General features: G+C 47.8%; 1 protein-coding gene across 1 annotated transcript in view; it reads right to left on the reverse strand.

The window, feature by feature from the left end:
* The window catches only part of col11a1a (collagen, type XI, alpha 1a), a 443,284-nt gene that overhangs the window by 53,567 nt on the left and 376,584 nt on the right, over window positions 1-13,133 (reverse strand). The window contains exons 51-53 of the mRNA XM_080195067.1: window positions 4,158-4,265; window positions 3,794-3,847; window positions 3,354-3,407 (exon numbers count right to left, since the gene is read on the reverse strand). Coding sequence (XP_080051193.1) covers window positions 3,354-3,407; window positions 3,794-3,847; window positions 4,158-4,265 — 216 coding nt within the window. The remainder of the gene's footprint in view (window positions 1-3,353; window positions 3,408-3,793; window positions 3,848-4,157; window positions 4,266-13,133) is intronic.

A 13,133-nucleotide genomic window follows, 5' to 3' on the forward strand; every position in this document is an offset into this window, starting at 1 on the left:
CATTGGAGAGAGTGCAGAGGAGATTTACCAGGATGCTGCCTGGTTTGGAGGGTAGGTCTTATGAGGAAAGGTTGAGGGAGCTGGAGCTTTCCTCTTTAAAGTGGAGGAGGATGAGAGGCGACTTAATAGAGGTTTATAAGGTGATGAGGGGGATAGATAGAGTGGACGTGCAGAGATTACTTCCTCGGGTGGATGTAGCTGTTACTAGGGGGCATAACTATAAGGTTCATGGTGGGAGATATAGGAGGGATGTCCGAGGTAGATTCTTCACTCAGAGTGTGGTTGGGGTGTAGGATGCACTGCCTGCTGTGATAGTGGAGTCGGACACTTTAGGAACTTTCAAGCTGTTATTGGATAGGCACATGGAGCACACCAGAATGATAGGGAGTGGGATAGCTTGATCTTGGGTTTGGACATAGCTCGGCACATCATCGAGGGCCAAAGGGCCTGTACTATGTTCTATAAACCTCACCAACTTTTACAGATGCACCATGGAAAGCATTCTTTCTGGCTGTATCAGTTTGGTATGGGCTTCTGCTCTGCCCAAGACCGCAAGGAATTACAAAAGGTTGTGAATGTAACCCAGTCCATCACGCAAACCAGCCTCCCATCCATTGACTCTGTCTACACTTCCCACTGCCTCGGAAACACAGCCAGCATAATTAAGGAATCCATGCACCCCGGACATTCTCTCTTTCATCTTCTTTTGTCGGGAAAAAGATGCAGTAGTCCAAGGTCACGTACCAACCGACTCAAGAACAGCTTCTTCCCTGCTGCTGTCAGACTTTTGAATGGGCCTACCTCGCATTAAGTTGATCTTTTTCTGCACCCTAACTATGACTGTAACACCACCTTCTGCACTCTCTCATTTCCTTCTCTATGAATGGTACACTCAGTATAGTGAGCAAGAAACCATGGTTTTCACTGTATGTTAATACACGTGACAATAATAAATCAAATCAAACAGTTTTTTTCACAAAGCAGACGCAGGGACAATGGCCCAGGTAGTTTCTCTCTGTACTGTAAGATTCAGTGATTTTTACAATGCTGCTTACTTTTTAAATAAAATTCTCTGTTTAAAGGTGGGTCTGAGGATGTTTGGTGATCTCACTAACCGTTGAGGTACAATGCTTTCCCAATTCACATCTTCTGATCCCTTCCTTAACAATCTCTCACACTTTTCAGTGAAAGTTCCCATTGTTTGATTGTGGCTCAGTTCCCACCTTCTGGAATTCAGGCAGCAGTTGAAGCGTTCTGGCAGTGGAAACAGCTGGCCAGTTGTGGGTCGAGTTGCCAACACTCTACTGCCAGCTCTTGGCGAAGGTACAATTTCGCGTAGTTGTAAGGTCTGCATCTTAATACAGTAACTTAACCCTCTAATTCTATCTTTTATTCTCGGTCTATGCTTCTAAAACTTTATTCTAAGTCTTTTAAACTCTCTAACAAAGCTTTAATTCAGTCTTCTACAGGTTTGGCACATCAGATTTTTGTATGTTCTTATCTTGCACTAAGTTGATCTTTCTCTGCACCCTAGCAATGACTGTAACACTACATTCTGCACTCTCTCCTTTCCTTCTCTATGAACAGTATGCTCTATCTATATAACGTGCAAGAAACAATACTTTTCACTGTATATTAATACATATGACAATAATAAACCAAATCAAACTCTCAGCCAATCCTGGTGTCTTATCAACTTTAAGTACAGACAGCCTTAGAACTTTAGAAAAGTTATCGGACAGGAGGAGGCCCTTCGGCCCATCTTGTCCATACCATTCCTAGGATACCCAAGGCACTCGGCCCATAGCCTCCTAGTTTACAGCACCATAAACTTTTTAAAAGAGTTTAGGGTCTCTGCCTCCAACTTGGGCAGTGAATTCCTCGTCTCCTCTGCACCTCCAGTCACTTAACTTGAATCTGTGACCCGGTTCTAGAATTCTCCATTAAGGAAAACAATTTTATCCTGTCCACTCTGTCTGCTCCCCTCATAGTTTTGTACTCCTCTATTGAGTCACCCTATCTCTGTTCCAAGGAAAAGAATCCCACTCATCCAATCCCTCCTCACAGATACACTTTGAGCATTTTCCCAATTCCTAATTGGGAATTAGGAAAGCAAAAAGGGGCCATGAAGTGTCCTTGGCAGGCAGGATTAAGGAGAATCCCGGGGCTTTTTATGTGTATAAGAGGAGGAAGAGGATAGCTCCGGAAAGGATGGATCCACTCAGGGACAATGGAGGGAATGTGTGTGTGGAGCCAGATGAGGTGGGCGAGGTCCTTAATGAGGGCTTTGCATCAGTATTCACAAAGGAGAAGGATGTGGTGGATGGTGAGTGTAGAAAGGAAGATGTTGACATTTTAGAGCATGTTTCTGTGGCAGTTTCTCTTTTCAGGACTTCAGCCCCTCACTACAGGTAAGTGAGATAAGCAGAGCTCTGGACAACCGCAGGATACGTTGGTTAATGGCTCCTGTCTTTTGTAGCCTTGTGGAGTCTGTAGATCATCCATCAGTAAGTTGTCCAAGGCTGCAACCCCCTTTTTGGCTTTAGCCCCATGCTGCTGATGCTCTGGTGCCGGGGGAGGGGGGGGGCGTGGTGGGGGATGGGGGGTGGTGTTGGGGGGAGGGGGTGAGGTGGGGGTGTTGGGGGGGTGGGGGGTGGTGTTGGGGGGAGGGGGTGAGGTGGGGGTGTTGGGGGGGTGGGGGGTGGTGTTGGGGGGAGGGGGTGAGGTGGGGGTGTTGGGGGGGTGGGGGGTGGTGTTGGGGGGAGGGGGTGAGGTGGGCTCCTTGTGAATCTGGGCCTAGACCAGCTGGCCTTTACTGGGTTGGGCAGTGGGTGGTTAAGGGGTTCCACTCTCCGTGGCCATGCTCAGCGCTGGAACAGGGAACATGTGGACACTTTTCAGGTTTTCCATTTCCGCCGTGGACTGCAGGAGCTGCACAGGTATCGACTCCCAGAACCACAGCTTCATTTACAATTTGTTCAGTTTCCTTTGAGAATTTTGTGGTTTGTGACAGGAGCTTTTTAAAGGGCTTTCACCGGATTTAATTTTTAATTCTTTAATTTGCTGATTTCTGAGCTGTAAATTTCACCCTGAGTTTTCATTCATTCATTGCAAAAGAAGCACATCGCCTGTAACACACACACAGATACACCCACACGCACCCCCTGGAACGCACACGCACCCCCTGGAACCCACACCCACCCCCTGGAACGCACACCCACCCCCTGGAACGCACACCCACCCCCTGGAACACACACACACTCCCTTGTAAACAGGAGATGATTTCACTATTTCTCCCTCCTCACTGCAGCTCCTTCCCCAACAATCCTGGGAATGATCGGGAAGATACTCACAGCTGGCCCGGGCTCTCCGTCTTCACCCTTTTCACCAGCTGTTCCGTCAGCGCCCTGCATTGGAAAGAAGGTCAAAGCTTCAGCTCACAATTCAAAGGTAAATTCTTCTTCTTGATTCCTGGACGAATGTAATCACCTGAAATCACTGAGTTAGTGTCAAATTCCTCTGCTGTGACATTATAAAACTGCAGAGAGTTTACAGTCAGCTGAAACCCTGTTTTCTGATTTAAACTGTCTTCCATGATGAGAAATTGCAGGAAGGAATTCTGAGATGGGAACTGTGCAGAGTTCTCCAAGACTGGCCCAGCCAAGGACCAGGACATTGCTGATATAAACTTCATTCATTTTGGTTTTATTTCTCAAGCATTTGGTTTGCTTTCGGTCATTGACCAGAATGAGTAGCCGGCAAGAGGATAGCAGAGAAAGATAATTGTACTCACTGAGGTTCCGGGTTCACCTGGAGGTCCGGGATCCCCTGGGAAACCAACAGGACCCTAAGAAAGGAGAAAGGGAAAGGTGAAGAGACTCTGCAGAGAGATGGGGAATGAGAATGTGTGAACAGGAGGAAGTGTGTGAAGGACATGGAGAAAGGGAAGGAGGGAGAGAGGGAGGAAGTGAGAATAGTGTGAGGAAGGGAAGGGGAAAATGAGGGATGAAGCAAGGCTGCAGTGACTGAGGGGCATGGAGGGTGAATGAGGGATGAGTGAAGAGGATGAGGAGAGGAGGTGACTGAGGGAGGCATGGGATAGAAGAGGGAGTTTCTCAAGAGAGATTTCTGAAAGCTGGTGTGTGTAACTGACTCACAGGGTTGCCTTTCGGCCCATCGTCTCCTGGTGGCCCTTTGGGTCCAGCGGGACCTGCTGCCCCTGGAGGTCCTGCCTCACCTTTGTCTCCAAGATCACCTTTAGGACCCTGCAACACAGAGAGACAGAGAAGATCAGCAACTTCAACACAAACATAAGAACAGGAGGAGGCCATTCAGCCCATAAAGCAGCTTCTCGTCTTCTCGCAGTCGATTATTGACCAAGATCTCACCCCCATTGCTGTAAACCCAAATCCAGCACCAGAACAGTCTGAAAACTCCAATTAAAGCTCTCTGGGAGAGAGTTCCCCATTTCCATTCCCCCCCATGTGTGATACTGACCGGAATATCGGCCCCAAATGGGATGCCTCTCACTTTCAGGATCTGGCCACATGTTCTGGATACTTTCCTCATTACCCACCCCCAGGGGAGATCTTTTCTCTCTTTCAACCAAAGCAACTAATCGTCGTGAGCCTCTCACCCCTTGTGAGATGATATATTTCAGAGGATCAATTGAGGAACGGATTATACTGTAAATGGCAGAACCCTGAGGAACATTGACATACAGAGGGATCTGGGCGTGCAGGTCCACAGTTCCCGAAAAGTGGCAACACAGGAGGCCAAGGTGATTAAGAGGGCATCTGGCATTCTTGCCTTCATCAGCCGGGGCACTGAGTGCAGGAGTTGGGAAATCATGTTGCAGCGATATAAAACCCTGGTTAGGCTGCATTTGGATTATTGTGTGCAATTCTGGTCACCACACTGTCAGAAGGGAAAGCTTTGGAGAAAGTGGAAAGCAGGTTCACCAGGATGTTCCCTGGTCTCAAGGGTGTTGGCCATGAGGAGAGGTTGAATAAACTGGGATTGTTTTCACCGGAAAGACAGAGGCTGAGGGGAGACCTGGTAGAGGTCTACAAAATTATCAGAGGCATAAACAGGGTGGATAGTCAGAGGCTTTTCCCAGGGTGGAAGAGTCAGTTACAACGGGCACAGGTTCAAAGGTGAGAGGGGAAAGTTGAAGGGAGGTTTGTGGGGGATGTTTTCTCAGAGAAGGTGGTGGAAGCAGACACATGAGCCACATTTATGGCGTATTGTGAGAGAAACATCACTGGGAGATGAACAGTGGGAAAGAATCCCATATCAGCACAGGCTTGACGGGCCGAAGGGCCTGTTCCTGTGTTGTGTTGTTCTTTCTATTCCCTGGGGTTAAGAACATCGACTCTAGTCAATAAAACCTGTCCTTATTTTAAACCTTTTGGATCCTAATATTATTCTGAAGAATCTTCTGTACAATCGCTCTGAGGTCACAGCCGGGATTTGACCGTCCGCCCGCGATGGGAATCAGAGCGGGAAAGGAACAGGCAATCAAACGGTCCACTGACCTTGGGCAGGGTTTTATAGTTTGGGACAAGCGAGGCTGTAAAATCCTGTGGCACATCTCCTCACCGTGGGCTCAGGCACTTCACAATTCACCTAAACTACGGGCCACACAACGAGAGAATCCCTACAGTGCAGGCCATTCAACCCATCGAGTCCTGCACTGACTCTCCAACAAAGCATCCCATGCAGACCCTAACCCTGGAATCCCATGTGTTTATCCCACTAATCCCACTAGCCTCAATTTAGCATGGCCAATGCTAGAGGGCATAGGTTTAAGGTGAGAGGGGAGAGATATAAAAGTGTCCAGAGGGGCAATTTTTCACACAGAGGGTGGTGAGTGTCTGGAACAAGCTGCCAGAGGCAGTAGTAGAGGCGGGTACAATTTTATCTTTTAAAAAGCATTTAGACAGTTACATGGGTACGATGGGTATAGAGGGATATGGACCAAATGCGGGCAATTGGGATTAGAACATAGAACAGTACAGTACAGGCCCTTCAACCCTCAATGTTGTGCTGAGCTATGTCCAATCCCAAGATCAAGCTATCCCACTCCCTATCATTCTGGTGTGCTCCATGTGCCTATCCAATAACCACTTGAAAGTTCCTAAAGTGTCCGACTCCACTATCACAGCAGGCAGTGCATTCCACACCCCAACCACACTCTGAGTAAAGAATCTACCTCGGACATCCCTCCTATATCTCCCACCATGAACCTTATAGTTATGCCCCCTAGTAACAGCTACATCCACCCGAGGAAGTAATCTCTGAACGTCCACTCTATCAATCCCTCTCATCATCTTATAAACCTCTATTAAGTCGCCTCTCATCCTCCTCCGCTCTAAAGAGAAAAGCCCCAGCTCCCTCAACCTTTCCTCATAAGACCTACCCTCCAAACCAGGCAGCATCCTGGTAAATCTCCTCTGCACTCTCTCCAATGCTTCCACATCCTTCTTATAGTGAGGTGACCAGAACTGAACACAATATTCCAAATGTGGTCTCACCAAGGTCCTGTACAGTTGCAGCATAACCCCACGGCTCTTAAACTCAAACCCCCTGTTAATAAACTCTAACACACTATAAGCCTTCTTCACGGCTCTATCCACTTGAGTGGCAACCTTCAGAGATCTGTGGATATGAACCCCAAGATCTCTCTGTTCCTCCACATTCCTCAGAACCCTGCCGTTGACCCTGTAATCCGCATTCAAGTTTGTCCTACCAAAATGAATCACCTCGCACTTATCAGGGTTAAACTCCATCTGCCACTTTTCAGCCCAGCTCTGCATCCTATCAATGTCTCTTTGCAGCCTACAAGAGCCCTCCACCTCATCCATTACTCCACCAATCTTGGTGTCATCAGCAAATTTACTAACCCACCCTTCAGCCCCCTCTTCCAAGTCACTGATAAAAATCACAAATAGCAGAGGACCCAGCACTGATCCCTGTGGTACACCGCTGGTAACTGGCCTCCAGTCTGAAAATTTTCCCTCCACCACCACCCTCTGTCTTCTATGAGACAGACAGTTACTTATCCAATCGGCCAAATTTCCCTCTATCCCACACCTCCTTACTTTCTTCATGAGCCTACCATGGGGAACCTTATCAAACCCCTTACTAAAATCCATGTATACAACATCAACTGCTCTTCCTTCATCTACACTCAGTTACCTCCTCAAAGAATTCAATCAAATTTATGAGGCAGGACTTACCCCTCACAAAACCGTGCTGACTATCCCAGATTAAACTGCAGCTTTCCAAAAGGTCATATGTCCTATCTCTTTTCCGTTAACTTACCGACCACCAAAGTTAGACTAACTGGCCTATAATTACCAGGGTCATTCCTAGTTCCTTTCTTGAAGAGGAGCAACTTTCACCACTCTCCAGTCCTTTGGAACAATCCCCAGTGAACAGTGAGGACCCAAAGATCAAAACTAAAGCCTCTGTAATCTCATCCCTAGCTTCCCAAAATATCCTAGGATGTATCACATCTGGCCCAGTGGACTTATTGACCCTCAGGTTTCTCAAAATTGCTAAAAAATCTTCCCTCATAACGTGTACCTCCTCCAGCCTATCAGCCTGTATCACACTCTCATCGTCAAAAACATGGCCTCTCTCCTTAGTGAACACAGAAGAAAATTATTCATTCAACGCCTCACCTATCTCTTCTGACTCCATACACAAGTTCCCACTACTATCCTTGACTGGCCCTAACCTCACCCTGGTCATTCTTTTATTTCCCACATAAGAGTAAAAAGCCTTGGGGTTTTCCTTTATCTGACCCACCAAGGACTTCTCATGCCCCCTCCTAGCTCTCCTAAGCCTTTTCTTTAACTCATTCCTAGCTACCTTGTAACCCTCGAGCGACCCAACTGAACCTTGTTTTCTCATCCTTACATACGCTTCCTTTTTCCTCTTGACAAGACATTCAACCTCCTTTGTGAACCATGGTTCCCTCACTCGGCCATTTCCTCCCTGCCTGACAGGGACATACCTATCAAGGACACGGAGCCAAGTTGAACCACCAAGTCGAACAAGCTCCACTTTTCGTTTGTGTCCATACCCAACAGTTTCTGTTCCCATCTTATCCTCCCTAATTCTTGCCTAATTGCATCATAATTACCCCTGCCCCAATTATAAACCTTGCCCTGCCGTGTGACCCTATCCCTCTCCATTGCAATAATGAAAGACACTGAATTGTGGTCACTATCTCCAAAGTGCTCCCCCACAAACAAATCTAACACTTGGCCCGGTTCATTACCCAGTACCAAGTCCAATGTGGCCCCACCTCTTGTCGGCTTATCCACATATTGTGTCAGGAAACTCTCCTGCACACACTGTACAAAAAGTGTCCCATCCGAACTATTCGAAATATAAAGGTTCCAATCAATATTTGGAAAGTTAAAGTCACCCATGATAACTACCCTGTGACCTCCACACCTATCCATAATCTGCTTTGCCATTTCCTCCTCCACATCTCTATTACTATTTGGGGCCTATAGAAAACTCCTAACAATGTGACCGATCCTTTCCTATTTCTAACCTCAACCCATATTACCTCAGTAGGCAGATCGCCCTTGAAATGCCTTTCAGCAGCCGTTAAACTATCCTTGATTAACAATGCTGCTCCTCCACCTCTTTTACTGCCTTTTTTGTTTCGGTCTTCACGGAGGAGGACGTGAATAATTTGCTGGGTGTTAGCGATGGAAAGATGGTAGGAGTGGAGGGCCTGAATGACATTATTGTTACTAGAGAGGCAGTGCTCGGAAGACTGGAGGGACTGATTGTGGACAAGTCCCCAGGACCGGATGGAATGCATCCAAGGGTTCTGAAGGAAATGGCGGAGGTGATAGTGGATGCCTTGGTGGTTATTTTCCAAACATCGCTGGATTCCGGGGAAGTGCCGGAAGATTGGAAAACGGCTAATGTTACACCGTTGTTTAAGAAGGGTGGCAGGCAAAAGGCGGGGAATTATAGGCCGGTTAGTTTAACGTCTGTTGTAGGTAAAATGTTAGAATCCGTGATCAAGGAGAAAATAGCGAGGCATCTTGAGGAGAATTGTTTGATAGAACAGACGCAGCACGGTTTCGTTAAGGGGGAGTCGTGTCTGACGAATTTATTTGAGTTCTATGAGGATGTGTCTAGGGCGATGGTTAGAGGAGAGCCAGTGGATGTGGTCTTTCTTGATTTTCAGAAGGCGTTTGATAAGGTGCCTCACAAGAGGTTATTACAGAAGGTCAGGGGGCATGGAGTTGGGGGTAGGGTGTTAGCGTGGATAGAGGATTGGCTGTCAAATAGGAGGCAGAGAGTGGGGGTCAATGGGTGCTATTCGGATTTGGCAGTGGTGACTAGTAGAGTGCCCCAGGGGTTGGTGCTGGGGCCTCAGCTATTTACCATTTATATAGATGATCTGGAGGAGGGAACCGAGTGTATGGTGTCGAAATTTGCTGATGACACCAAGATTGGTGGAACGGCAAATTGTGCGGAGGGTGTGGAGAGTCTACAGAAGGATCTAGATAGGCTGGGCGAATGGGCCAGGAAATGGCAAATGGAATTTAATGTTGGCAAGTGCGAGGTGGTCCACTTTGGTAGGAATAATGGTAGGAAGGACTATTACTTACGTGGCGAAAAACTGCAGCATGCGACGGTGCAGAGGGACCTCGGGGTCCTTGTGCATGAGTCGCAAAAACCCAGCCTGCAGGTGCAGCAGGTGGTCAGGAAGGCGAATGGGATGCTGGCCTTCATAGCGAGGGGGATTGAATATAAAAGTAGGGAGGTCTTGCTGCAACTGTACAGGGCACTGGTGAGGCCGCAGCTGGAGTACTGTGTGCAGTTTTGGTCGCCGCACTTACGCAAGGATATTTTGGCCTTGGAGGGAGTGCAGAGGAGGTTTACTAGGCTGATGCCGGAGTTGAGGGGGTTGAACTATGAGGAGAGGCTGAATAAACTAGGCTTGTACTCGTTAGAGCTTAGAAGAATGAGGGGAGATCTCATTGAGACATATAAGATGATGAATGGGATGGATAGGATAGAGGTGGAGAGACTCTTCCCGCTCAGAAAGGATAGTAGGACTAGGGGGCACAGCCTCAAGATAAAGGGGGGGGTGGTTTAGAACGGAGTTGAGGAGGAACTTCTTCACTCAAAGGGTGGTGAATCTCTGGAATTCTCTGCCTGTTGAAGTGGTGGAGGCTGCCTCGCTAAATATATTTAAGACGCGGGTTGATGGGTTTTTGATAAGAGAGGGGATTAAGGGTTATGGGGAGAGGGCGGGAATGTGGGACTGAGCCACGACAGATCAGCCATGATCTTATTGAATGGCGGGGCAGGCTCGAGGGGCTAGATGGCCTACTCCTGCTCCTATTTCTTATGTTCCCTACTCTTACTGAAATATCTATACCCCGGAACTGCCAACAACAATTCCTGTCCCTATTCTAACCATGTCTCCGTAATGGCCACGACATCATAGTCCCATTAGCTTAAGGGTTTCAAAAAAAAAGAGTGACATGGACAAGTTGGGCTGAAGGGCCTGTTTCCATGCTGTAAACCTCTCTGAGTCTGTGACAATGCACTTAACCAGACAGTGGAAGGAAACCAGAACACCCGGAGGAAACCCATGCAGACACGGGGAGAATGTGCAAACTCCACACAGACAGTGACTCAAGTCAGGAATCGAATCCGGGTCCCTGGCGCTGTGAGGCAGCAGTGCTAACCCACTGTGTCACCCACGGCACTCAATGTAAAACTGGTAAATTGGAGTCTGTTGTTAGTGTAAGTTAGTTTGATATTGTGTGCAACTGAGACCCCCTTTTTTTTGAAACCCCTAAGCTAATGGGGCTATGATGTTGTGGCCATTACGGAGACATGGTTAGAACAGGGACAGGAATGGTTGTTGGCAGTTCTGGGATGTAGGTGTTTCAGTAATAACTGTGTGCAGTAATTGCAGTGTGTGCAAACAACTAACATCCGGAAAACTGGACCTTTGCAAACCCCAACGACTGTTTGCCTTATTAACACTTTTCTTTCCTCCTTTACTCTGGATCTGGGAGGTGGGCATCGCTGGCAAAGCCAACACTTATTACCCATCCCTAACTACCTTGTAAAGGATCCAAGTCAGGATGGTGAGTGTCTTGGAGGGGAACCTCAGGTGATGGTGTTCCCAGGTATCTGCTGCTCTTGTCCTTGTAGATGGAAATGGTGGTGGATTTGGAAGAAGCTGCGCAAGGAGCCTTGGTGAGTCATAAGAACATAAGAAATAGGAGCAGGAGTCGGCCATCTAGCCCTTCGAGCCTGCCCCGCCATTCAATAAGATCATGGCTGATCTGAAGTGGCTCAGTTCCACATTCCCACTTTCTCCCCATAACCCTTAATCCCCTCTCTTATCAAGAACCCATCAACCCGCGTCTTAAATATATTTAGCGAGGTAGCCTCCACCACTTCAACGGGCAGAGAATTCCAGAGATTCACCACCCTTTGAGTGGAGAAGTTCCTTGTTAACTCTGATCTAAACTGCAGCCCCACCACCACCCCCCGGCCTTATCTTGAGGCTGTGCCCTTGAGTCCTGCTGTCCTTTCTAAGCGGGAAGAATCTCTCTACCTCTACCCTATCCATCCCCTTCATTATCTTATACGTCTCTATAAGATCCCCCCTCATCCTTCTAAACTCCAACGAGTACAGACCTAGTCTATTTAGTCTCTCTTCATAGTCCAACCCCCTCATCTCCGGTATCAGCCTAGTGAACCTCCTCTGCACTCCCTCCAAGGCCAAAATATCCTCCCGCAAGTGCAGCGACCAAAACTGCACACAGTACTCCAGCTGCGGCCTCACCAGTGCCCTGTACAGTTGCAACAAAACCTCCCTGCTTTTATATTCTATCCCCCTCGCTATGAAGGCCAGCATCCCATTCGCCTTCTTGATCACCTGCTGCACCTGCAGGCTGGGTTTTTGCAACTCATGCACAAGGACCCCCAGGTCCCTCTGCCCTGTAGCATGCTGCAACTTTTCGCCCTTTAAATAGTAATCCCTCCTACTATTATTCCTGTCAAAGTGGATAACCTCACACTTGCTAACATTATACTCCATCTGCCAGGTCCTTGCCCACTCGCTCAGCCTATCCAGATCCCTCTGCAGACTTTCCACACTCTCCGCACAATTTGCTTTTCCACTCATTTTAATGTCATCAGCAAATTTCGTCACGCTACACTCAGCCCCCTCTTCCAGATCATCTATATAAATGGTAAATAGCTGAGGCCCCAGCACCGATCCCTGCGGCACTCCACTAGTCACCAACCGCCAATCAGAATAGCACCCATTGATACCAACTCTCTGCCTCCTATTAGACAACCAATCCTCTATCCACGCTAACACCTTACCCCCAACTCCATGCCCCCTAACCTTCTGTAGCAACCTTTTATGAGGCACCTTATCAAATGCCTTTTGGAAATCTAAAAACATCACATCCACCGGTTCCGCTCTGTCTACCGCACTAGTCACATCCTCATAGAAATCCAATAAATTTGTCAAACACGACTTCCCCTTAATGAATCCGTGCTGCGTCTGCTCTATCAAACAATTCTTTTCTACGTGCCTCGCTATTTCTTCTTTGATGACGGATTCTAGTATTTTTCCAACTACAGGCATTAAACTAACCGCCCTATAATTCCCTGCCTTTTGTCTGTTATCTTTTTTAAACAGCGGCGTAACATTAGCTGTTTTCCAATCTTCCGGCACTTCCCCGGAATCCAGTGAATTTTGGTAAATAATCACTAAGGCATCCACTATCACCTCTGTCATTTCCTTCAGAACCCTGGGATGTATTCCATCCGGTCCTGGGGACTTGTCCACCTTCAGTCCCGCTAGTCCATCAAGCACTACCTCTCTAGTGACAGTAATCGCATTCAGGCCCTCAACTCCTACCATCCTTCTATCTTTAATATCCGGCAAACTATTCGTGTCCTCCGTGAAGACCGAGGCAAAAAACTTAGTTGAAGCCTCAGCGGCAGTGCAGCTTGTAGACGGTATACGGGCTGTCCCTGTGCATCGGTGCTGGGGGAGTGGATGTTGAAGGTGGTGGACGGGGTGAATATTGTTGGGAGTGAGTGACCTA

This window comes from Carcharhinus amblyrhynchos, chromosome 9 (genome assembly GCF_965287045.1).
Source record: "Carcharhinus amblyrhynchos chromosome 9, sCarAmb.v2.hapA, whole genome shotgun sequence".
Taxonomy (NCBI): Eukaryota; Metazoa; Chordata; class Chondrichthyes; order Carcharhiniformes; family Carcharhinidae; genus Carcharhinus; species Carcharhinus amblyrhynchos.